At 41.2% G+C, this 23,535-nt stretch overlaps 7 protein-coding genes across 7 annotated transcripts; 6 read left to right on the top strand and 1 right to left on the bottom strand.

Moving 5' to 3' along the window:
- Positions 1–964: 964 nt before the first annotated feature.
- On the top strand, positions 965–7,126 carry LOC133738013 (ankyrin repeat-containing protein BDA1-like). The gene is made up of 3 exons (XM_062165454.1): positions 965–999; positions 4,300–5,050; positions 5,870–7,126. The coding sequence occupies exons 1-3, from the start codon at positions 965–967 to the stop codon at positions 6,713–6,715; spliced, it is 1,632 nt and encodes a 543-aa protein (XP_062021438.1). The 3' UTR covers positions 6,716–7,126.
- A 616-nt stretch (positions 7,127–7,742) lies between these two features.
- On the top strand, positions 7,743–8,509 carry LOC133738012 (17.1 kDa class II heat shock protein-like). Its single transcript, XM_062165453.1, has one exon. The coding sequence runs from the start codon at positions 7,886–7,888 to the stop codon at positions 8,507–8,509; it is 624 nt and encodes a 207-aa protein (XP_062021437.1). The 5' UTR covers positions 7,743–7,885.
- Positions 8,510–10,320: 1,811 nt separating this feature from the next.
- On the top strand, positions 10,321–11,085 carry LOC133740720 (17.9 kDa class II heat shock protein-like). Its single transcript, XM_062168664.1, has one exon. It carries the CDS (start codon positions 10,418–10,420, stop codon positions 10,895–10,897), a length of 480 nt encoding a protein of 159 aa, XP_062024648.1. The 5' UTR covers positions 10,321–10,417; the 3' UTR covers positions 10,898–11,085.
- A 1,193-nt stretch (positions 11,086–12,278) lies between these two features.
- Positions 12,279–13,016, top strand: LOC133740721 (17.9 kDa class II heat shock protein-like). Its single transcript, XM_062168666.1, has one exon. It carries the CDS (start codon positions 12,348–12,350, stop codon positions 12,816–12,818), a length of 471 nt encoding a protein of 156 aa, XP_062024650.1. The 5' UTR covers positions 12,279–12,347; the 3' UTR covers positions 12,819–13,016.
- Positions 13,017–13,157: 141 nt separating this feature from the next.
- On the bottom strand, positions 13,158–16,480 carry LOC133740719 (25S rRNA (cytosine-C(5))-methyltransferase NSUN5). Its single transcript, XM_062168663.1, has 11 exons — positions 16,201–16,480; positions 16,040–16,098; positions 15,900–15,950; positions 15,567–15,702; positions 15,288–15,373; positions 14,865–14,963; positions 14,668–14,721; positions 14,397–14,541; positions 14,132–14,193; positions 13,614–13,947; positions 13,158–13,525 (listed from the first exon to the last, which is right to left on the bottom strand). Exons 1-11 carry the CDS (start codon positions 16,442–16,444, stop codon positions 13,296–13,298), a joined length of 1,500 nt encoding a protein of 499 aa, XP_062024647.1. The 5' UTR covers positions 16,445–16,480; the 3' UTR covers positions 13,158–13,295.
- An 81-nt stretch (positions 16,481–16,561) lies between these two features.
- Positions 16,562–21,196, top strand: LOC133740718 (cell division control protein 48 homolog C-like). Its single transcript, XM_062168662.1, has 10 exons — positions 16,562–17,579; positions 17,773–18,362; positions 18,546–18,698; positions 18,982–19,098; positions 19,217–19,321; positions 19,804–19,869; positions 19,979–20,043; positions 20,126–20,327; positions 20,495–20,629; positions 20,732–21,196. Exons 1-10 carry the CDS (start codon positions 16,613–16,615, stop codon positions 20,789–20,791), a joined length of 2,460 nt encoding a protein of 819 aa, XP_062024646.1. The 5' UTR covers positions 16,562–16,612; the 3' UTR covers positions 20,792–21,196.
- Positions 21,197–22,052: 856 nt separating this feature from the next.
- Positions 22,053–23,268, top strand: LOC133738445 (probable WRKY transcription factor 50). Its single transcript, XM_062165991.1, has 3 exons — positions 22,053–22,385; positions 22,479–22,620; positions 22,700–23,268. The coding sequence occupies exons 1-3, from the start codon at positions 22,178–22,180 to the stop codon at positions 22,818–22,820; spliced, it is 471 nt and encodes a 156-aa protein (XP_062021975.1). The 5' UTR covers positions 22,053–22,177; the 3' UTR covers positions 22,821–23,268.
- The last annotated feature ends 267 nt before the right edge of the window (positions 23,269–23,535 follow it).

Here is a 23,535-nt window from a genome sequence, read left to right as displayed (position 1 = left end):
GTAGCTAGGGTTTAAACATTAGATTTGAATTTATTTATTTTTGTTTGTTTTTCCCTTATATCTAGATTGTAGATGTTAATTAATGGTTGCTAACGTGAGAATTTTTTCTTACCTCTTAATTTAGACATAAGTATTTCTCAAATTCAATTTATTAATGTTTTTTTTTTTTTGGATGAAATTAATCAATATTTGGAAAGAAAAGTTAACGTCTATTTCTTGGCGCACAATTCAATATAATAATACCATTTGGAAAGAAAAATAAAAGGAAATAATTTAGGGGTCGTGACCACTTACCCAATTTTAGCCCAAAAATTGCCCACTTACTCCACCAAGAGTTTTTTGACCTCATTTACCCAATCTAACCTATAGTGACAGTTTTGCCCCCTATTAAACTCTATCCTCTCAGACTCTCTCTCACACACTCTCTCTCTCTGCCGCGCCCCACATCCGGCTTCGCTCTCTCTCTCTCTCTATCTCTCTGTGCCATGGTTGCTCCGGCAGCTTCGGGCCACCACCTCCATCAAGTCTCCACCTCCATCAGAGAAGATAGGAGCACTGCATCCGGATTCGACCTCAACCTCCGAGCGCCGCCGTCACTCGAACCATACTCTCTCTCCCCCAGACTCTCTCTCTCTCTGCCATGGCTGCTCAGGCGCTCCACCTTCGGATTCGGGCCAACAACTCAATCGATCCGGCGGATTCTGGGCCATCTAGTCTCTGTTTCTCGATCCGGATCTTGGCCGGGTCTTAACTGGGGAACCCACGGCGACGAAGAGGTACGGTGATTGAGGTTGAGGTCGATGGTCCGGTCCCATTAACCTTGTTTCGCCAACTCTTCCCATCTCGACGAAGACGATGACGATCCGACCAATCCTGCACCGGCCTCACACTCGGTGGGTGCCCAGAGCAATTTCTGGGTGCCCATATCACTTTTTTTTTTTTTTGTACACTGTGAACCCCGAGAATGAGGAAGGAGGGGAATTGCAATGTAACTGTGGGGTTTGTTTGATGGTCTACTGGGGCAGTAGACACATTATTGGCCCCAGTAGACTTTTATATGAGGGACAGGGATCACTATAGTGTGGTGTTTTAATAAGTTACCTGTTGTTTTCTGTGTATTAAAGTCAAATTATCTGTGAATCCTACAAAAATGTGCATTTTTGGTGGTCTATTGGGAGGCAGTAGAAACATTGGACTTTGTATTGGGGGGCAATAATATAATTACTGGGGGGCAGTAATATGATTATAAATTGATCAATTGTTCCTGTAGTGTATTCATTTTGGTTTTTGGAGTTCATACAATTCACTGGACGGCAATAATATGATTTTTGGGAGGCAATAATATGATTACTGGGGGGCAGTAATATGATTACTGGGGGGCAATAATAGCCGGATTCCGGATTCCGGTCACCGGTCGCCGGAATCTGGTCACCGTTCGCCGGAGTTCCGTCACCGGTCGCCGGAGTTCCGTCACCGGTCGCCGGAGTCCGGTCGCCGGAGACCGCGCCAACCACTGGTCACCGGAGCACAGCAAGGTGGAAGGTGACTTCTCTCTCTAAGTGAGAAAGAAGGAGAGGGCAAAAAAGTCTCAAAAAAAAAGAAAAAAGAATTAATTGGGTAAAGGGGAAATAATCCCTTAGAGTGTTTTGGGTAAATGGGGTTAAAAAACAGTTGGTGGAGCAAGTGGGCAATTTTTAGCCTAAAATTGGGTAAACGAGCATTTTCCCAATAATTTAACTAAATGAAGAAAAATATTGGTCAAAAAATCTGTAGACATATCTCTTAAATTAATACATAATTAATAGCTGATATTTTTTTCGTCACCTAATTAAATTCATTAATATAATTGATTCACCCCCTAACATCTAAAAGGAAATGTAAAAGGGTAAAGTTGGTGTTGCAATAGTATGATGTGGCAAGATATATTATGTGGAATTGAAAATAAAATTTGTATTTGCTTACATGGCATGACACCTAGGATTTGAGGCCACAAATCTTAGGCCTCATTGAGGCCCCATATCATTGCCCAAAAAAAAAATAGCTGAAAAAGGGTGGAGATGAATACAAACTTCTTTGGTCTCACACTGCCCAAGTCAGTGATTAAATCCCCATAATTTCGGTATTATAGGGAAGCAAAAGTCAAAGCTTTAGCCTATTTTTATTCTCCAACTCCAACAGATTCCTTATTTTACAACAATCTCTAAAATCTCCATATTCTTCCTTAAAATTTTAGAGTTTGCTGTAAATATAGGGAATTTGGTTTTCTCTTTCCTCACTTTCCCTAAAATAGGGATAGTTATAGGGAATCTGTTGGAGCAAAAGAGGCTTATTTTTCCCTAAAGTATAGAAAAATCAAAATATAGGGAATCTGTTGGAGTTGCAGTGCTCTTATAGTGAAATCTTAGACATTAGGAAATACTAATCATGTATTTAGTATTGTTAGTAAGAATTCTCGATTAACCTTTAAAATGAAGATAAAATATTGTTAAAAAAAAACACTCTAAATTTTTTAATAAGAAAATATATCTAATTATTTAATTCATGACTACTATCTACATCTAACCAATTCACAAAAAAAAAAATCTCGTTAGAGGTAATTAAACAAAATTAAGTTATGGAGCACAATTCAGAAGTTGGTGTACATCATAACACCACATTCTTGAGCAATTTCGAGATTGGTGTACATTATAAGGGAAAGAAAGCAAACCTTGGTCATACAAACCGAATTCACAACTCGTGCAATGAATACTTCAAGGCTTACAAAGTTGACAAAAATTCAACTGATTGACGTCCTCACGATCATCGTATCAATCAAATTCTACTAGTGTCAAGACTCAAGAGTGTCGGTGACTCTCTGAATTCAATGAGAATCGAACTTAATCGATCACAATTACAGCCAAACCAAGTTATCCATCCATCAACCCCCTTTTCAATTTAAAATCTTAGTTTATTGTTTAGAACTTAACAGATCTAAATAATACACTAATTACTAATTAGACTATCCCAAACCTAGGCCTCATCAAAAAGCCCGCGGATCAAGTGGGCCGATGGAGGCCCGCCGGCCCGGCTCGTTAAAAAGCCCGCCTCGGTGGATAGTGGGCCGGCCCGCCAAAAGCTCGCAAAAACCCGGCCCAGCCCGTAAAAGCCCGTAAACTATTATATATGTGTGTTATATACTTATATATATATATACAGATCCAATCCAGAGCGGAGCTCCGCTTTGAAATTAACGTGTGAAGTTCGAGTTTTGGTCCACTTTTCGGTCGCATATCCACATCTCAACCGTTCAGTTTTTAGGTACTAGTGTATAGATCATCTCTGCAAATTTTCAGCCAAATTGATTATCGTTAAGGTATCTAACTCGCTTAAACCAATGGACGGCCTGAATCTGTCAACCTGAACCGTACTAGCTTTAAGGCAATTATCAATGCCTTAACGATCATCATTTTAGCTGAAAATTTGCAGAGACGATCTATACACTAGTACCTAAAAACTGAACGGTCGAGATGTGGATATGCGACCGAAAAGTGACCCAAAACTCGAACTTCACACGTTAACTTTCAAAGCGGAGCTCCGCTCTGGATAGGATCTGTATATATATATATATATATATATATATATATATATATATATATATATATTGTGCATATATATATTTATAAACACACATATATCTATATAAGTATATATATTTATAAACACACACACATGACACACATATATATATATACATACATATATATATATGTGTGTGTGTTTATATATATATATATATATATATATATATATAGAGCGATGCCTCGCTCTGAAATTTTCAGAGCGAGGTTAGGGTTTATGGTCACTTTTCGGTTGCATATCCACATCTCGACCGTTCAGTTTTTAGGTACTAATGTATAGATCATCTCTGCAAAATTTCAATCAAATTGATGGTCGTTAAGGCATAGATAACTGCCTTAAAGCTAGTACGGTTCAGGTTGGACAGATTTAGTTCATCCATTGGTTTGAACGAGTTAGATACCTTATAGATCATCAATTTGATTGAAATTTTGCAGAGATGATCTATACATTAGTACCTAAAAACTGAAAGGTCGAGATGTGGATATGCAACCGAAAAGTGACCATAAACCCTAACCTCGCTCTGAAATTTCAGAGCGAGGCATCGCTCTGGATAGGATATATATATATGCCCGCAAGGCTTAGCCCGACCCGGTCCGAAAAAGCCCGCGAGGCCCGCATTAAATGGATGGGCTTGGATCATTCAATTTACAATAAAACCCGGCCCGCTACTATTTAAAAAAGGAATAAGGCCCTGCCCGTTGATGAGGCCTACCCAAACCCAAAGGGCGTTTTGGTTGATCAGGTGAAGTTCATCTCTTTTTCTAGACCAACATTGACGACGTATAAGACAGCCTCCAGCATCTCTCTTTTTTTCCACGCAAACAGCCAAATAAAAGAAGAAGAAGAAGGAAAACAGAGACAGAACTCCATGGAAGAAGAGCTTCACCAAGCAGCCCTGAAGGGCTCCGTACCTGCTCTCCTCGACCTCCTCAGACAACACCCTCATATCCTCAACGGCACCCCATCTCTCTCCGACACCCCCTTACACGTCGCCGCCATTCTCGGCCACTCCGCCTTCGCCGCCGAGTTACTCACCCGGAGCCCCGAACTCGCCTCCCGGCTCAACCTCCAAGCCTCCTCGCCGCTCCACCTGGCAGCAGCAAAAGGGTGCTTGGAGATAGTCAAAAGTCTGGTGCTGGTCAACGCTGATCTGAGCTTGGTCTGGGATCGGGACGGGTTGACTCCTCTGCATCTGGGGGTGATCAAGGGTCGGGTTGGGGTGGTGGCTGAGTTGGCCCGAGTTAGACCGGAGGCGGCTCGGGTGTTGACTCAGGGAGGGGAGAGTGGGTTTCACTTGTGTGTGAAGCATCATAGGTTTGAGGTGTTGAAGGTTTTGGTGGGGTGTGTTGGGAAAGATGATGACTTTGTGAATTGGAGGGATGGGGATGGCAACACTGTTTTGCATGTGGCTGTGGCCAAGAAACAATTAGAGGTATGCATGTTGTTGATTTCTATTGAAATGTTTTCTATCCTATGAAAATGTGAGTCTCCAGATTTATTCAGTTTTGTTCAACTAGTTTGGGAATTTAGTGTGGAAATGGTAGGTTAAAGTTGAGGCCTTTATAACTAGAAGAATCACATTTGTCTCAATTCATTTGAATCTAATGCTCGGAGTGAAGTTAGGTGCGGCATGTATGTCTTGCTTGATAACTGTAAGGAAAGAAAAAGTATTTTCTGTGATTGCTAGGAAGGTTAAAGCCTTACACTTGTGGATTGATTGGTTGCTAGGTAAAGCTTTAGTTCTGTTCAGTTCATGAATTCAATTAGCCATTTGGTGTAGAAATGGGAGTTGAAAATAGAACCTTTTTTTTTTTTTGGTGATTAAAGTTGAAACCTTTCCATTCTGAATAGTGACCAGGCAGTAGAAACAGGACATAGCCTCTGCCCTGCTCTATTGCAATATGTATAAACCACCTGAACCGAGACATTGCCATTAGCTATGGAACTAACTGGATCACAATTGCTTCACTCCATATTTGAATCTAATGTTATCTTCTTAGATGTGGTACATTTTTCATTCATTGTTGCCTTTAGTGTGATCAACTGCACCGCCAGTCATGTATATCCTTATTTTTCATGTTGATGGAGTTTTTCTCCTCTCTGCGCTTCCCGATTTATGATTGATAACATGTACACTATGTTCTGTGTTGGATTGGTTATAGAAGGATATGAGACATTCTTGATTATTGCTTATGAGAGACCTATACTATTTTTGTTTGAAGGAAAATGCGTAAATTAAACTTTTGTGCAGGTGATAAATTACTTGCTGGATAATACAAAGATCGAAGTAAATGCCCAAAATTCAAATGGCTTCACCGCATTGGATGTCTTATCGCATAGTACGAGAGATTTACGAGACTTGGAAATCAAAGAAACCCTTCAATTTGCTGGAGCTTCAAAAATTATTAAGAAGGCACCTTCTGTTATGTTTGATCAAGATACAGTGCAAGTTCCTACCACAATGCAGCCACTGATGTCAAAGAGGAGGAGTTTAAGGCAACTAGTATTTAAGCCGAAGCAGAAAGAAGTTGATTGGTTGGCTAGGAAACGAAGTTCGTTAATGGTTGTGGCTTCACTAATTGCTACAGTGGCATTTCAGTCTGCAATAAACCCGCCAGGTGGAGTTTGGCAGTCGGACTATCTGGAAGATAGCAATGGCAACCCTGTGGATAAACCACACCATGCTGGGCAGTCAGTGATGGCCGATACAGAACCAAGTCAGTATGGACTGTTCATGATTTCCAATACACTTGCTTTCCTTTCATCACTGAGCATAATTCTATTACTTGTGAGTGGATTGCCTATGAAGCGGCGCAGATGGATGTGGATTCAGATGGTGATCATGTGGGTTGCAATCACAGCGCTAACAGCTACGTATTTTCTTGGAATGATATTTATGACACCACAACAGCAGAAGGGGGGTTATCTGTATTATGTGACCCAAGTTTCTGTGCTTGTATGGATGGCACTGATGGGGATCGTGTTTATCGGTAATGTTGTTCGGGCAGCAAGATGGCTACTTAGAAAGTATGGATGCATGAAGCAGAAACCTATAGATGATTCGCTTTATGAAGATTATGACATTGATGAACTTTGAAAGAGGAGATTAAGCTACGATGTCCGAGTCTGGAAATGCTGGTCTTCTTGTTGCAATGGAGGTATCTTCTCCAAATTAGGACATCCTTTTCTCATTTTCCTTCAGAAAATCAGTTACATGCAGATGATGTTCAAGTCGTTTGAAAGGCGTGTATTGCAATTATTTTTCTTGAATATAGTTGCTACTTCAGTGTGTCAATATACATCACTCCTGTAAATCATGCGTGAGAATTTTATAGCAGCGGCGGCTGCGGAAGTTTTGATAGTGTAAAATCTGTTCATAGCGCATTGGCTGGGAAGAGTGATTGAAAATGGCAGTTGTATACTTCTGTACTTGCTTTACAAAACAAGTTCTTTCATTCCTATATTGAAATTACTGAGAATAATCTGTGTTATTCACGGTTTGGCAGTATATCTGAGAGCATTTTGTCACTTCTGTGCCGTCATATCATCTGTGTTTTTATCGGAAATTTACATCGTCCGGTACAATTGGTAATCGGATTTTAGACAAATAATATATAAGAAACTTCAAGGGTCAAATTAATTAAAGTCCAGTGTAGAACCTTCCATCCATTGTCTTCTTCACCATTCTGGTGAGGACAGAACACAACTGAGAAGGAAGAGAGCCCCAGCCACGTGGGATCTCCAACCTCGCTGTGAACAACCACGTAGCAGTCAACAAGTACAAAATTCACCGATCACTTAACATTTCAGCTAGCTGAGCTTAATTATCAATTAACCTCACAGCTTCTGTTACAGTAAAACATTCTCTCTGCGTTTCCTGTTAATTCGTGGTCAAGCTAGTCACCACGATTTTAAAATGTTTTCTTTAAAGAATTAGGAATACCTCTAAAACTGGTACTTGCTTGTGTGTCATTCTAAGACTGATGACAGCAGTCGAGAGATAAGCTTAGGTAGCACCACCTGAGTTCCCTCCCTTACAAATGTTAAGCATGCAGATCGATACCAACAAAAGGCAAACCTCGTCGATCCAAACACTAACACCGCTTCAAATTTATCCACACACATCCACTAAACCCCTATATAAACCTCATCACAATCCACTTCACAAGCCCCAGGGCTAGAAATCAAAAACCAAAATCAAATCTCATCCATAGTACTCCTCACATTTCCAGCTGCGTTTTTGCTCTCGTTAATTAGTTTGTAAAACATGGACCTCATGATTCCCCTGAGGAATATGGGTGTCGACACCAACCTCCTGGACGCCCTCCACGACCTTTTGGACTTCTCTGACGAGCAAAATCAGGCGAGCCACCATGCGCCTTCGCGCCAATACGTCCGGGAAGCCAAGGCCATGTCGGCTACTCCAGCTGACGTGAAGGAGACTCAGAATGACTACATCTTTGTGATAGATGTGCCCGGGCTGAAGTCGGACCAGATCAAAGTCCATCTGGAAGACGACAACGTTTTGGTGGTGTGCGGCGAGAGAAAGAGGGAGAAGGAGAGAGACCAGGGAGTGAGGTACCTGAGGATGGAGAGGAGGCTCGGCAAGTATCTCAAGAAGTTTGTGCTGCCGGAGAATGCTGATGTAGAGAAGATCAGTGCCGAGTGTCAAGATGGGGTGTTGACTATTGTGGTGGAGAAGAAGCCGCCGCCGGAGCTGAAGAAGCCCAAGATTGTTCAGGTGAGGATTGGCGACAGCCAAGAAGACCAACAGGGTCAAGGTGGCCAGTGGGGCCAAGAGGGTCAAGGTGGAGGTCAAGGAGACCAGTGGGGTCAAAAGGGCCAAGGAGGTCAAGAGGGTCAGGGTGGCCAAGATGGCAACAGCCGCTAGAGTTGCATATGTATGACAAGGTCTGCAAGGAAGGATGTTCTACCCTTATGCACTGTTTATAATATCGTATGCTTTTGTTGTATCTCGGTCCTTCCTTTGTGTTTGTTTTTGATTTTGAGTCCTTTCCTATCCATATAAGGAATAAGAGAGAAATATGGAGAAGCTACTATCCATATAAGGAATAAGAGAGAAATACGGATAAGCTAGTTGGTACGCAAGTTTGTAATCTTATGGTCTACAAATTAAAATAATATAGCCTTATATATATATATATATATATTTTTTTAAATAAAGGGCTGGTGCGGCTGTTCTCAAGCCTTGATTAATGAAACTGCCGAATACAAGAAGGGGACATTGAGCCTAAACTTTTGATTACAATAAGCATCTATAATATCAAGAGTCTCTATAAAATATATGTATTCTAACATGCACCAACTAGCAAAGAGTGTTCTACCAGCTACTCCATTTACTTTGAAATAGCGGTGACATAACGGAAATATAATTCGATTACAACGAAGCATAATTACTAATATCACAGTTTTCCTACTATGTTGTCGCTGGAAAATAAATCTGACGACACTTAGTTTCATTCTGTCACTAGGAAGATGCGCCCATTTAATCAGAATGGATCGTCGCCTCGCTAGGTCAGACAAGGCGACATTTAGCTTGATTAGGCCTACAAAACACTTGTAGGAGTTTATTGCACGCAAAAGGTGAGACAACATTAAACTATAAAAGTAAATAAAATCAACAAAAGACATAAATAGAGTAGCCCAGGCCGAGCCCAAAAAAAGGGCCCAATCCCAAGCCTGTACCAAGGAAGCAAAAAGTCCATCGACGACCAGCCAAGCTTGGCCCAAACCTGGCATGACCACCTCCGACTGACAACCCACTGTGCCGCACGACCTCTTCTGTCGGACCGCCGCCCCCATCGATCCACCATCCCCGTTAGACTAGAGAGGAGGGCCACCGATTCCCATCCACCCGCTCTTGATATCAGAATCTGTAAACCTCAACCCGATCGGGTCATTCCAATCAAATCGGAGAATACCAGATCCCAGCCTTGCCATCAGCCACACTTCACCTCTAGCCCGCCTCAGACGTCGCAGTACCCATCCAGTCCACCAACCCGGCCAGCGAAGAGCAATCCAAGACCCACCAGCCGTCGCTATCTTCCTGTCCCTCAACTCCTTACCAGCCACTGCAATCTCCCAAATCAGATCGAGACTGCAATACTCGAGGACCCTATGCCTCACAACAGACCCAATCTGGATCGAATCGTCGGCGCCGTAAGGGCTCGCCGCCGGACGAGGATAGGAAAAACAATATTTTTACTCAAGCGCGCGTGTAGACGCGTTCTCCACTTTGTTTATTTCATAATATAGCCTTATATAGTTATATGTAATTTGAGTGTGCATATATACTTTAGTCTGTATGTTACATAAACTGAATAGTCACCGGAAAATGATCCAGTAGTGTTCGCTCCAATCCTATCAAATCTAAAACCGGAAACAGCAACATGTCGGCGGTGGTCAGTGGCTTTTGAGTTTCTGCTTCCACCGATGCCGGTTTAGTATTTCTCAGCCCATAATAATGGATTGGGCTATTTTATCTTGGACCCGATCCAGAGTAGTGGTAGAACCGTAGAACTTCACGCAGCTTCTCGACCGCTATAGAATAGGAGGAGCTGTGGAGACGAACATGCTAGAATCTCCTTACCTCTTTCCACGTGTCTCCAGAACTTTGTATAGCGCACCTACACCGCCATTAACACCACTCCTCTCCTCCACCTATAAATGCCCATATCCGCTGCTCCCAATCATCCACGAACAAAATTCCAAAGCACTCGAACACACTACAGCTCTCACAACCAAACAAGCAAACATTTCACTAACCAAGAAGAGGAGAATGGATTTCAGAATCATGGGTCTGGATGCTCCAATCATGACAGCACTGCAGCAGCTACAGCAGCTGGCGGACTTCCCTGAGGAGAACGAGAAGACCTCCAACGCCCCGACCCGGACCTACGTCCGCGACGCCAAGGCTATGGCTTCCACTCCGGCCGACGTGAAGGAGTACCCCAATTCCTACGTGTTCGTGATCGACATGCCGGGGCTCAAGTCAGGGGACATCAAGGTGCAGGTTGAGGATGACAATGTGCTTCTGATCAGCGGCGAGAGGAAGAGGGAGGACGAGAAAGAGGGGGTAAAGTATTTGAGGATGGAGAGGAGGGTTGGCAAGTTTATGAGGAAGTTTGTGCTGCCTGAGAATGCTAATGCTGATGCCATTTCTGCTGTTTGCCAAGATGGGGTTCTTACTGTGACTGTGGAGAAGGTGCCACCGCCTCAGCCGAAGACCAAGACTATTGAGGTCAAGAATATTGGTTAGAGTTTTATGTGTAATTTTGGGTTGTTTTCTGAATAACTACGGTGATGTAGGGTGATTGGTACCAGCGTGCGCGCTGTCATACGCGTTTTGGTTCTTGTATTGTAAGTTTATGGTTTCATTGTTACTGTTTTCCAATAGAGTATGTATTATGGTTTTATATATGAAGCAATATATTGGCAGTTTCATCATCTTGTTCTCTTTTTCTTTGTTTTCATAGCACTTGCCATTCGTTGGTTAATAGGGGCATCTCGAAAACGTCCAAGTCGAAATCCTACAAACAATTAAATTGTAAGCAACATAGATTATGACAAGCTAGAGAAATAATCAACATAGACTACGGCAATAACCTTTAGAGTTACATATGTAAGAGCAACTCCAACAGCTTCTCCATATTTTTTCTCTATTTTAGGGAAAAATTTAGCTGTTTTGCTCCAACAGGTTCCCTATAATTATTCCTAAAATAGAGATAGTGATGAGAGAGAAAACAAAATTCTCTATATTTACAGCAATCTGCAAAATTTTAGAGAATGATTTAAGGAAGAATTATGACATCTGTAAAATAGAGAATCTGTTGGAGTTGGAGCAGAATTTTTTTTGGAGATTTTAATTTTTGCTTCCTTATAATAGAGAAATTATAAGGAAGCTGTTGGAGATGCTCCTATTTGTTTGTAAAATAAATATCGTATTGTTTTTGTTTTTGAGTCATTTTTTCCTATCCCTATAGGGAACAAGAAAGAAATATGGGGAAGCAGGTCAGTCTGTAGTGTCTTTGGTCCGTAAAATTGTAATCTTATGTTCTATGAAATAATATAGCCTTATATGTAATTCGTCAAAATTGTAATATTATATTCTGTGAAATAATATAGCCTTACATGTAATTCGTCAAAATTGTAATATTATATTCTGTTAAATAATATAGCTAATTCGCTTTATATGTAATTCAGTGTGCGAGTACTTCAAGTCTCTATGTTGCATAAACTGTATAGTCACCGGAAAATGATCCAATAGTGTTCGCTCCAATCCTATCAAATATGAAACCTTAAATGTCACATGTCGGTGATGGTCGGTGGCTTTGAGTTTCTGCCTCCTCCGAGGCCGGTTTAGGGTTTCTCATTTAGGGAGGGGGAAAAAAAAAAAAAACAACTATAGCCCAAAATAATGGATTGGGCTATTTTATCTTGGACCCGATCCAGAAGTGGTAGAACTTCCCGCAGCTTCTCGACCGTTATAGAAGATTAGGAGGAACTGTGAACTGTGAAGACGAACATACTAGAATCCCCTTTACCTCCTTCCACGTGTCTCCAGAACGTTCTATAAGGCCCCCACACCGCCATTAACGCCACTCCTCTCCTCCACCTATAAATCCCCATGACCGCTGCCCCTAATCTTCAGCAGAGAAAATTGCAAAGCACTCAAACATAATCAAAGCAAAAGAACCAGGAAGAGAAAAATGGATTTCAGAATCATGGGTCTGGATGCTCCAATCTTAACAGCACTGCAGCAGCTGGCGGACCTCCCGGAGGAAACCGAGAAGACCTTCAACGCCCCGACCCGGACCTACGTCCGCGACGCCAAGGCCATGGCTGCCACTCCGGCCGACGTGAAGGAGTTGCCCAATTCCTATGTCTTCGTCATCGACATGCCGGGACTCAAGTCAGGGGACATCAAGGTGCAGGTGGAGGATGACAATGTGCTTCTGATCAGCGGCGAGAGGAAGAGGGAGGAGGAGAAAGAGGGGGCTAAGTATGTGAGGATGGAGAGGAGGGTCGGTAAGTTTATGAGGAAGTTTGTGCTGCCTGAGAATGCTAATGCTGATACCATTTCTGCTGTTTGCCAAGATGGGGTTCTGACTGTGACTGTGGAGAAGCTGCCACCTCCTCAGCCGAAGAAGCCCAAGACTATTGAGGTCAAGATTGGTTAGAGTTTTATGTGTAATGTGGAATGTGGCTTGTTCTCTGAATAATTAGAGCGATGGGTATGAGTGAAATGTAGTGTGATCGGTACCAGTGTGCTTTCTTATGCGTTTCAGTTCTTGTGTTTTGAATTTGCGGTTTCATTGCTACTGTTTCCCAATCGATGTGTATGTCTAGTATGAAGCAATATATTGGCAGTTCCATCATTTTCCTTCTCGTTTTCATAGCAAAATCCTACAGACAACTTCAATGAGCCAATGTATAAATTGTAAGCAACACAGAATATGACAAGCTACAGAAATAATCAATCTATGATTCCAGACCCAAAACCCCTCAAGAGTATTAGATGCGATTTTCAAAGAGCAGTTCTCCAAGAATTTCAAATTTCCTTGTTAAATCAAAGTGAACATAACAATATTTAGAAAGGGTGAATACAGCTGGTTCATGGGAAGACAAAACTGAAACAGGGGAGTGATGTTCTGTTTTCATCCACAACAACTACAATTTGGCCTGCTCAGCTGAGCATGCGCCCAAATTTTAAACAAATTGGTAGTGGGTGGTACAACTATTCTCTTACTGGCATGTCGATTTCTGTGGGTGTTTTTTTCGTTGGTCAAATCAGGTTCCTCTGATTGATAGGAGCCTTTTCTGACAAACAAAGCAATGAAGAAGCCTTCTTTGTCCTCAATGGGATCAGTTCGAAGCAGTCGTTCAGCTGCAAGGCAACAAACCCGGGAAGATTGAGAACGTGAGTATCTGATTGTTTTCATAACATAAAGGTCGGGTATAAGAGCAGTGCTTACCACCCTTGAAAACTGGAAGACCACGGCGCTGCCATTTGGGAAACGGAGTTTCAAGTTCAAAACCATAAGATTCAGCATGAGGTAGAACAGAACTGACAACATCTTCGTTTTCAATTTGGTTGACAGAGCATGTGCTGTAAACAATTCTTTCCACTTCTGGAAAAGATAAAGCATGAGCCAGAGCTTTTTGCTGAAAAGCCGCAAGCTTGTTCAGTCTTTCTGTCTCTGTGAAGTCAGCAGTGTGACCAGGAGCAGAAGAAGGGAGCAAATGATCTAATCTTGCAGAAGCTGTCCCAGATCCAGAGCAGGAAGGATCCAAAAGAATGGCGTGGACCTGCAACATTGAATATACATGATTTACCCAAGATCCCAAGTTTTAGGATGTAAGCGAACAAGATTAAACAGTAGTTGCAACAAGCAATAATATTATCCAACAAAATGGTCAATTCCATATGTACTAGAAGCCATGCCGATCTTAAATCAAACTCTTGTATAAGATCAGACCATATCTGTCTCACCTTGGAATATGCAGGATCCTCAGGGTTCAACTGTAAGAAATCTCCGTGCAGAACCTTAATATCTATAGTCCAGGTTAAGTCAAATGGCTTATCATATGAAGATGGTAATAGAAGATTAAATAAAGGATTAAAAACTGGTCATAAGATATGATTATTTGTGACCACTCAAGTCGAAAGAATCTGAAAGCCTACGCCCAAATACTACTATTTCAAAAGCAATTAGAGAACAAGCAAAAAATAAACAACAAAAAGGTTTGACGGATACTAGAAGCACCAGAGAGTCTGATTGTCTCTTTTAATCGTTTAACCCTCTCTTCATTCAGCTCACACGCTATGATTTTTCCTTCCCCTCCCATTAGAGCTGCTAGGTGGACGGTTTTGTTTCCTGGAGCTGAGCATGCATCAAGAACCTTCAAGAAGTTATTAATGTCAAATTCTGCAAGCCAATCATAGAAGAAAGAGAAATGTCTAGCAGAAAAGAGAAATGTCTAGCAGAAGAGAAGTCACACAAATAGTGATGTAGATACTCAACCCACCTCCCACCCTGGTTTCGGAGCGAGGGCTGCTGCAACCATAGAGCTTGCCTTTCCCTATAACAAAATTATCACAAATCAAAGATATTGGTAAACTTTTATAGCAGCAAAGACCAAAAAAAAAAAAAAAAAATCACCATTGAACCATAAAGATGAACAAGAGCCTTGAAAACACGAAGAAAACAACTCAAAATTCTTACTTGCATGAAGACACTTCCATTGACTATTAGAGGATGGTCATGCAAGTCACTACCAGGTGGAAGAATCAACAAGTCAGGAACCAGATCATCCTTTTGAACCTATGTAACAAAGAAAATGAGAAACAACAGGAATAAGTGTCCAAGTAACATGATGAAGAAAGTAAAAAAATCTAACACATGAGAAAGAATGCGACACATTCACTTGTCATCGGTTGGCAGTGATTGACAGGGTACTTCACTAGTTAAGGTCACAGGTGTAAATTCAGTATAATATCAAAGAAAAGTTTAGTAAGCAACTTATTAGAATTTGGGAGATTAGGCAGCAGTTGAAAGAGATGCTTGAAAGCCCCTTGCATTCAAGCATCTCCACCAAAACATTTCTTCTTGTAGTCAAAAATTTCAATCATAAAAGTTCAGAAATACCTTGTATTGTTTCTGTAATTCAAGCAGGGCCGTATTGACATCAATTTTCAGAGTATTAACACGAACATACCGAGGTGTTGAAATCTCTGCAACAGTAATTAGTGTCAGAATGAAAAATACTTATCAGCCCTATCCTAAAAATTTAAACTTCAAACATGGTAAACCAACAAGTCTTTACAACTGAGCAATTGCAATGTTAACTAATTTGTCCACTCTAGCAGCTTTATAACTGAAAATCAGGATAAGCAAGATGAAGTTAATAAAAACATAATCACACACCAGGAGTTTGATCAAGAGCTATCAACTCTTCAACGCTCTTCACTTTTTTCTTCACTAAAAGGCGATCTAGAGCTGCCTGCAGAGCCTTTTTCCGAAGCAATAGAAATCTCTCCGCATCACCAGTTGACGAAGTCACCTATAGATTCAAATTCTAGTTCATCTACCAATAAAAAGAATTGCAAGGCCAAGCACATATGATAAAACTGAGACATTATAAACTTCCTTGAACTCTAAACAATTACGATTCAATTCCTAACCAAAATTCCAAAAAACCACCACAAGCACAAACGTAGCAGCGGAAATTTCATACTGTTATGAATACAAAGAGATTACCTGGCCGAAAAGAATATCATATGTGACAATGTAAACCAACTCGTCTTGCTTCTGCAAAACCACAACTAAAATTTATCAGTGAATTTACCACATTAGCAAAAATAAACATGAATTGCTCATGAATATGAACAACACAGTACCCTCCACTTGCTATTCAGAACGTCTGCAGCATTCAACACCTGTTTGATTATCTTAAGATCTGAAAACAAAACAGATAGCAACACAATCGTAATCACTTTTCTTGGCAGCAAAACTGAACCAAAGCAATGAAAATAAAGTGCATTAGGCTCTTTTAACTTACGCTTTAGGGTTTCGCAGACCAGAGCGAAAGTTCCCTTCTTGTTTCTCACCGAGGGACTGTAAACGAGCGACTTGATAGAGCCGACGGACCGGCGGCGGGAGTCGCCTTGGAGAACCAGCTTCAAAACCTTCGCCGCCTCTCTCCTAGCGAACAGCGCCGACCTCTCCATGCTTAAACGGCGCCGGTTTTCTGATTTCTCGGCCGCCGTCGACGGCGGGGTCGCTGCAATTCTCGTACGCGCCATTTAGGGTAGAAGAAAACTCGAAGAACTGCAGTTAGTTATATTTATCGGCTATCGAAACGACGCCGTTTGTGGTTTAATTATAGAAACATAAAACGCTGCGTTTCAGTGCGGCTAAACCCTAACCCCTAAACCCATTCGGCTCAGTCTGAGTTTTCACTAGAGCGAGAGATGAAGCCGGGAAAGAGGTCTGGCGGAGGAGGAGGGAGGTCGTCGTTTTCCGATAGAAGGCTGAACGAGTTTCGGACTCGGCTGGAGTCGTCCACCGAGTTAGACCACAGGTCCTCCGTGGACGAAATCGTTGACCATCTCCGCGGCGGTTACCCGGACTACGAGAGACTCAAGCGTCAGGTTTTCAGAAGGTTCGTCTCGCAAACCCTAGCCTCTCCCTCGTTCAAGCGCTCGAAGCCCCTACCGGTTATGAGCGGCTCATCGGAAGAAGAAGAAGAAGAGGAGCTGGCCGGAAGTAAGAGGCGGAAGCGTGCTCGGAATGAGAGGGAAGAGAGACTGCAGCAGATAGAGGAAGCGCACGTTCGGAACATTAGGCAGAGCAATGGTAATGTGCCGTCTTCATCGTCGTCGTCATCGTCAGCTTCGGAGGACGAAGGAGATGAGGAGTCTACGTCGGAGGACGCGATATACGGCGAGGAATTGGAGCCGAAGTTTGATTTGATGAAATCGATGCTGCGGGAGGCGTATACGGATCCGAAAAGCGGCGGGAAATCCAAGGCGGCGGAGCAGCAGAAGGAGAAGAATGTGGAAATGGATATTCCAGGGCGGGAGAAGGTTAAATTAGTGGCCGGAAGTAGAGGGCCGAGGCCGGAGAGTGTGTCGAATAAGGCCGAGAGTGAGGCCAAGAGCTCTATTTCGAGAGGTGTTGAGGTGAAGAGGAATGAGGGGCCCAAGTTTAGTGACTTAGGTGGAATGCAGAAAGTGCTGGAGGAGCTGAACAAGGAGGTTATTAGGCCGCTTCGCCAGTCGTGGCTGCCGCAGTGGCTCGGAGTTAGGCCAATGTCTGGGATTTTGTTGTGTGGACCGCCGGGGTGTGGGAAGACTACTTTGGCTCATGCCATTGCCAATGAGACTGGCATTCCCTTCTATAAGATTTCGGCCACTGAAGTTGTCTCTGGTGTTTCAGGTATATGGCTCCTTTCGTTCCAATTTAGGTATATGCTTCAGTTAGTAGTGAGTGTTGTTATCAAGCTGGTTATAATGTCTTACATTTTGAATAAGTGTTTCATCATTTTGGATTATATTGAGATTTTTAGAGTTAGTGGTTCTTAACTTCTTTCAATGTTTTTGTATTTACTTTTCCTTGTCATGAATGCTAGGTGCATCTGAAGAAAACATACGAGATCTTTTTTCAAAAGCATATAGAACTGCCCCTTCAATTGTTTTTATTGATGAAATTGATGCAATTGCTTCGAAAAGAGAAAATATGCAAAGGGAAATGGAGAAGCGAATGGTTACACAACTGATGACTTGCATGGATCAATCTCATAGACCAGTACAGGCGGAAGATGCAAATTCTGACTCACAAAGTTCAGATCAGGCATCTGGCTATGTTCTTGTTATTGGAGCCACGAACAGGCCTGATGCTGTTGACCCTGCTTTAAGGAGGCCTGGTCGATTTGGTCGTGAGATTCTTTTGGGTGTTCCGGATGAAAGTTCAAGGCTTGAGATTCTGTCTGTGCTTACTCGCAAGCTAAAACTTGAAGGTTCTTTTGATCTTCTAAAGATTGCTAGGTCCACACCAGGGTATGTTGGAGCTGATTTGGCAGAGCTGGCCGACAGGGCAGGTAACATTGCCATGAACAGGATTTTTGATGAAATTGATTCAACCATTGAGGAAGGCAAGGAAGATTTCTGCCGGCAACCTGAAGAAATGGAAAAATATGCCATCAGTATGGCTGATTTTGAGGTAATCTAAAAGAAATTTGCTTTTCTTTTCAAATTTGGATGCATTGCTCACTCCTGCACTGGTCAGGAGTAATTACTCTGACTTTTGTTTTCTTAATATTGAAACTAAATGCCCATAGTCTGCTGTATTTATTAAACTTCTCGAGATGACGGTGTTATTACAATATTATGTGACATTCTGCAGGAAGCAGTTCAAGTCGTTCAACCTTCGTCAAAAAGAGAGGGATTCTCGGCAATTCCTAATGTGAAATGGGAAAATGTTGGTGGGCTAGATCTCTTGAGGAAGGAATTCGACCGTTACATAGTTAGGCGTATCAAACATCCTGAGAACTATGAGGTTGTTAATGTTTCCACTTTTGTTTGTTTTGTTTTTATCTTTGTGGTATGTTTGTATATGTATTTTTATAGAAGCTAGTGTTTTCTTCTTTTTTATCATTAAAAGAGAAATTTTGGGCCTTGGAATGGCTGACCTGATGCAATATATCTATAGTATAATATGATCATAATGAACTTATATCTATGTTCTTTTTATTACTGCCCCATCTCCATACTTCATTACTTCATATGCTCACACATTAAGGTGCATACTGTTATAATTTTGACATGAGTTGTGTTTTCAGAAATTTGGAGTAAATTCAGAGACAGGTTTCTTGCTGTATGGGCCTCCCGGATGTGGAAAAACACTAATAGCAAAGGCTGTTGCTAATGAAGCAGGAGCCAATTTCATTTATATTAAGGTCGGTCCTTGATGTATCTTATTTTAATATAATTTATTTAGATGACAAGAAATCTGAGCTTCTTTGCATATTTTGTGATAATCCAATTTAATTTCTGCGGCATTTCCTAACACGTTAGGGCCCTGAACTTCTGAATAAATATGTTGGAGAAAGTGAACTGGCAGTCCGGACATTATTTACTCGTGCAAGGACATGCTCACCATGCATACTTTTCTTTGATGAGGTTTGTGATCCTCTCTTCCTGAGATTTTAGTAGTTCATTATATATAAGATATGCCAAATGACTGTATTATGGGGATTATTGTGACTAAGTTGGATTGTTCCTATGTATGGTAGAGTGGATATGTTGCGGTTTTGTTTCTTTCTAAAAAAGAAAAAAGAGTGGCTATGTTGCTGTTAATAATAATTGGCTTTCATGTTGCTGGAAAGACACCGCAATTCTTGTTGTAGTAAGATCATTTGGGAGGCGTTTTCGTGTTGCTTCCCAACTCTTGTAATATCCCAGGACACTGAATATTCTTGTGGTTAAAGCTTACCTTTGCTTTTGTGCGTGTGTATTTAGTAGAAAAGTTTATATTTCTTTTTTTGTGCTAGAAATACTGATGTTCCATCTTTTATATTCTTATTATCTGTATCTGAGCATAAGTTTGCCAATGGGATCCGGAGCTTCTAGCTTTTTAATATTTTCCCCTCCATTATTGACAGGTGGATGCTTTGACAACAAGGCGGGGAAAAGAAGGGGGGTGGGTTGTTGAGCGGTTATTGAACCAGGTAAAACAATCTGCAAAGACAATCTTGAACCAATTCAATCTCATCCATACATGCACAAACTCATATATCACACATCTTTGGATAATGAACTGACTGCTTACAATTGCAGTTACTTATAGAGTTAGATGGTGCAGACCAGCGGCGGGGTGTATTTGTTGTTGGTGCCACTAATAGGTAAAATTTATTGTTTGTTCTTTACGTTTTATGACGATAAATATCACTATGCATCTTCTAAGAGTTGTTTTATGTTTGGCAGACCTGATGTAATGGACCGTGCCTTTTTACGGCCGGGTAGGTTTGGTAAACTAATTTATGTCGCCCCGCCCAACACAGATGAGCGTGGTTTGATCTTGAAAGCTATAGGAAGGAAGTATCCTGTTGATGCGAGTGTAGATCTGGGTGAGATTGGAAAATGGAAGGCTTGTGAAAATTTTAGCGGAGCTGATCTTGCTGCACTGGTCCGTCTTTGCTGAAATAATTTGTATTTGTTTTATCTGAACCGTTTTCATCTTGGTATTTGCTGCAATGTTTGCCTTTGCCCGTCTCTGAATCTGAGTGAGGGGGACGGGTTTGTGACACTGGTTGGGATTCTATGGCATATCTATTCATTTATCTATTCTTGCAGATGGATGAAGCTGCTATGGCTGCTCTTGAAGAGAAAGAGACATCAGCCGAGAGTTCAGATGCATCTTCGTGGACAATTAAAGAAACTCACTTTCAACAAGCACTGGCAAAAATCATACCATCTCTAACAGAAAGGGTATGGATAGATTTTGTCTCTCTGTGCATTACAGTTCTTTCTTTTCTTTATCTGGCCATAAGACTATTCACGCCTCCATTTTCTATTGCTTGTTTGCTGCAGCAACTTCTATACTATGAGAGATTTGGAGAGAGCCTCAAGGCTCCAAGAAATGAAACATGACACACGTGTCCCAATGCTGTGAATGTCAATATAGAGCATAAACAAAAAGGAAATTTTGATCCGGGTCCCAAATAATCATTTTTTTGCATCCTTACAGTTATGTTGGTCTAGTCCCTCGAAAAGTTACGTCTACTTGAGTTTGACAGAAGAAAGTTTTTGGTTCTAGGAATAGTTTTACTGTCAATTGTATGCCAACCATGGTAATTTACCTCATCGCTGAAAAGGCGCAGGGTGATAATTTTATTATGTACACATATCATGTTGGCGTCTGCTTCCTGGAAGTAAAAGGGAGTGATTTTTGACAGATGCCTAATCGGCCTGAAAACGAAAGGTTTTAAACTCTCTTCTAATATTTTGTTGTCTGTAGTGAGTTGATATTACTAAATTTTTATATACAAGACTCAGTTTCGCACCCTTGTATAAGCTCTAGGATATTGCAAAAGTATTGCTTAGCTACCGAACTTGATATTGACTTGATGGAGAATCCAAAACTGAAAACTGCTGGTCCAGGTGGTAACTTCTCAATCAATTTCCGAAGTGGGCCCTTTAACAATGGAAATGGAAGTTACTTGCAAATTTCCTAGTTGATTATTCTTAGTTGGGGTAGATGGCTTTTTCTAATCCCAATTTCGTGAACTTGGAACACACTTCTCAGCACAGTGGCTAAATTATTGGTTGATTGAGAAGTTAAATACTTAAATACATCAAAGATTAAGGGCTTTGTTCTTATATGTCCTCGAAATTCTAATTTCTGACGAGTGATTTTGACTTGTAAATGTTAAGGAGGTAAAATAAATTCGACACTTAAAATATACAACATTTCTAATCCATTTTGCTCTTGTTCTACTCTAAATTGTGTGCGGCGCTCAAATTGGGAGACTGCCCAATGAACTTTGAACACACTTCTCGGCATGAGACTTAAGGTCCAATACTTGTTGATGCGTCGAGAAACATGTATGAATGATATACTTGAATGTTTTCAAGGGGAGAATATTCAAATCAAATTAACTGGAACCAAATTTGGTGTGAACCAAAAGGAGCTCATTGTTTTCATTATCTAAGCTTGTGCTTCAAGTCACCATCACAATTGACTTGTATTCTTATAAAGTCTATTTCCAAATGTGAAGGGGTTGGTCCAAGGCTCTAAGCACGAGAGACAGGACAATGAGGACATGGAGACCTCAAATTTAAAGTCTTTCTTCCAAGTCATCCTCTCCTTACTATATACCTATCAATCTATGTGGCTTTGCTCCCCAGAACGAGCATTGAAGCTTCCTTTTATTGCTTAGGAAGGTGACGATGAAGCCGCCTAGTTCACCTTGGAGATGATAGATTATATATCTGTACCCATCAACGTTCAGTTTGGTCACAGTTTTGAGTGCCAAAATGTCGAATAACAACTTCAACAGATCAGTGCAGACATCTGAGAATGACTTTTCCGACCAACCAAATTTCGACGAGTACTTGATGTTTGGTGACTGGATTGATGAAGATCATAACTATGTAGCTTCAGGGTCTACTCAGAATTCGGTTAACCAAGTAAATGATGATGATTCTGGTGGAAGTAGCAGCCAACTTGGAGGTTCTACTACCAGTAAGCATATAAACTTCAATTCTTTCATTTTTGTTAATATATCTAGTCTCTATCGATCTCATGCTTAAGACATTTGGTTGTGTGTTGAAATAGATGAGAACGGAAGCGTACTGGAAAGGCAGCAAGTTAGAGAAAGAGTCGCCTTCAAAATGAAATCAGAGGTTGAGATTTTGGATGATGGGTTCAAATGGAGGAAGTATGGGAAAAAGATGGTGAAGAACAGCCCAAATCCAAGGTATACTAGCAAATAGTAGAGCAAATATAGTTGTTTTAGACATATATGTGATCTGACAGTATCATGTTGAATATTGCAGGAATTACTACAAGTGTTCATGTGAAGGCTGCCCAGTGAAAAAGAGAGTTGAAAGAGATAGAGAAGATCCAGCGTTTGTAATTACGACTTACGAGGGCACTCATAACCATCGGACCGTCTGAGTTCACGAACATTTTCGAGGTTTTGGTAAGGAAGGAGGAGGAAGACTACTGCTGTTGCTGCTGCTACTGATGTTGCACAGCCATTGAAGCGGTCATATGACGATCAATCTTGGAACTAATATAGCTCCCTTGTGAGTTGTGACCCTTGTATTAGGTTGACAAATGAATAAAAGTTTCTGTCACTAGAAGTTTTTCCGAATTTTCTAGACAATGTGGCAGATTACATTAGGGCTTAGAAGAGTTTAAGGTACTTGCATGAATAGTCAACAAGCCTAAAGGTCGAGCCAGTGTAGGGCTTTAATTTAGCTAGCAAATTAGCCTTTCATCAGAAAAAATGAAAAAGAATAAAATCTTTGTTCAACAGGAAATTAAGATTTCCTAGGTTCAAATCAAAGCATGTCGATCGGTTTTGTATGAAGTGTGATACAAAAGATTCTGGAATGCCTAACCATGTCATGTCTTGCTTTAAATGCTCTCCTGAGTTTACAAAAGCTATTGATAAAGAAGCCAAAGATTTCTTCTGGGGATCAAGTGCAAAATCCAAAAACATTGGGAACACTTCTGTTCCAATTACTGAAGCGACTGCCTTGAGGGACAGTCTTTGGATGGCTTTCAAAAGAGGTTACAGAAACGTTCAAATTGAAGGAGACTCCAAGATTGTGATTGATGCAGTCAATAACAGAATAAGCCCCCCTTGGAGACTAGCACAGATCAT

This window comes from Rosa rugosa, chromosome 3, assembly GCF_958449725.1.
Source record: "Rosa rugosa chromosome 3, drRosRugo1.1, whole genome shotgun sequence".
In the NCBI taxonomy this organism is placed as follows: domain Eukaryota; kingdom Viridiplantae; phylum Streptophyta; class Magnoliopsida; order Rosales; family Rosaceae; genus Rosa; species Rosa rugosa.
This window is presented reverse-complemented; position numbering and strand designations above follow the sequence as displayed.

Excerpts from the sequence above, each read along its gene's own strand:
- LOC133738012 (XM_062165453.1), top strand. The coding sequence starts at position 7,886 with ATGGACCTCATGATTCCCCTGAGGAATATGGGTGTCGACACCAACCTC.
- LOC133740718 (XM_062168662.1), top strand. The coding sequence starts at position 16,613 with ATGAAGCCGGGAAAGAGGTCTGGCGGAGGAGGAGGGAGGTCGTCGTTT. Across the intron at positions 18,699-18,981 it reads AACATCCTGAGAACTATGAG|AAATTTGGAGTAAATTCAGA; the intron begins GTTGTTAATGTT and ends TTGTGTTTTCAG. Across the intron at positions 20,044-20,125 it reads GTTGTTGGTGCCACTAATAG|ACCTGATGTAATGGACCGTG; the intron begins GTAAAATTTATT and ends TATGTTTGGCAG.
- LOC133740721 (XM_062168666.1), top strand. The coding sequence starts at position 12,348 with ATGGATTTCAGAATCATGGGTCTGGATGCTCCAATCTTAACAGCACTG.
- LOC133738445 (XM_062165991.1), top strand. The coding sequence starts at position 22,178 with ATGTCGAATAACAACTTCAACAGATCAGTGCAGACATCTGAGAATGAC. Across the intron at positions 22,386-22,478 it reads ACTTGGAGGTTCTACTACCA|ATGAGAACGGAAGCGTACTG; the intron begins GTAAGCATATAA and ends GTGTTGAAATAG. Across the intron at positions 22,621-22,699 it reads AAGAACAGCCCAAATCCAAG|GAATTACTACAAGTGTTCAT; the intron begins GTATACTAGCAA and ends TGAATATTGCAG.
- LOC133738013 (XM_062165454.1), top strand. The coding sequence starts at position 965 with ATGAGGAAGGAGGGGAATTGCAATGTAACTGTGGG. Across the intron at positions 1,000-4,299 it reads AATTGCAATGTAACTGTGGG|GAATAAGGCCCTGCCCGTTG; the intron begins GTTTGTTTGATG and ends TATTTAAAAAAG. Across the intron at positions 5,051-5,869 it reads TGGCCAAGAAACAATTAGAG|GTGATAAATTACTTGCTGGA; the intron begins GTATGCATGTTG and ends ACTTTTGTGCAG.
- LOC133740719 (XM_062168663.1), bottom strand. The coding sequence starts at position 16,444 with ATGGCGCGTACGAGAATTGCAGCGACCCCGCCGTCGACGGCGGCCGAG. Across the intron at positions 15,703-15,899 it reads ATGATATTCTTTTCGGCCAG|GTGACTTCGTCAACTGGTGA; the intron begins GTAATCTCTTTG and ends TTGAATCTATAG. Across the intron at positions 14,722-14,864 it reads ATGGAAGTGTCTTCATGCAA|GGAAAGGCAAGCTCTATGGT; the intron begins GTAAGAATTTTG and ends ATTTTGTTATAG.
- LOC133740720 (XM_062168664.1), top strand. The coding sequence starts at position 10,418 with ATGGATTTCAGAATCATGGGTCTGGATGCTCCAATCATGACAGCACTG.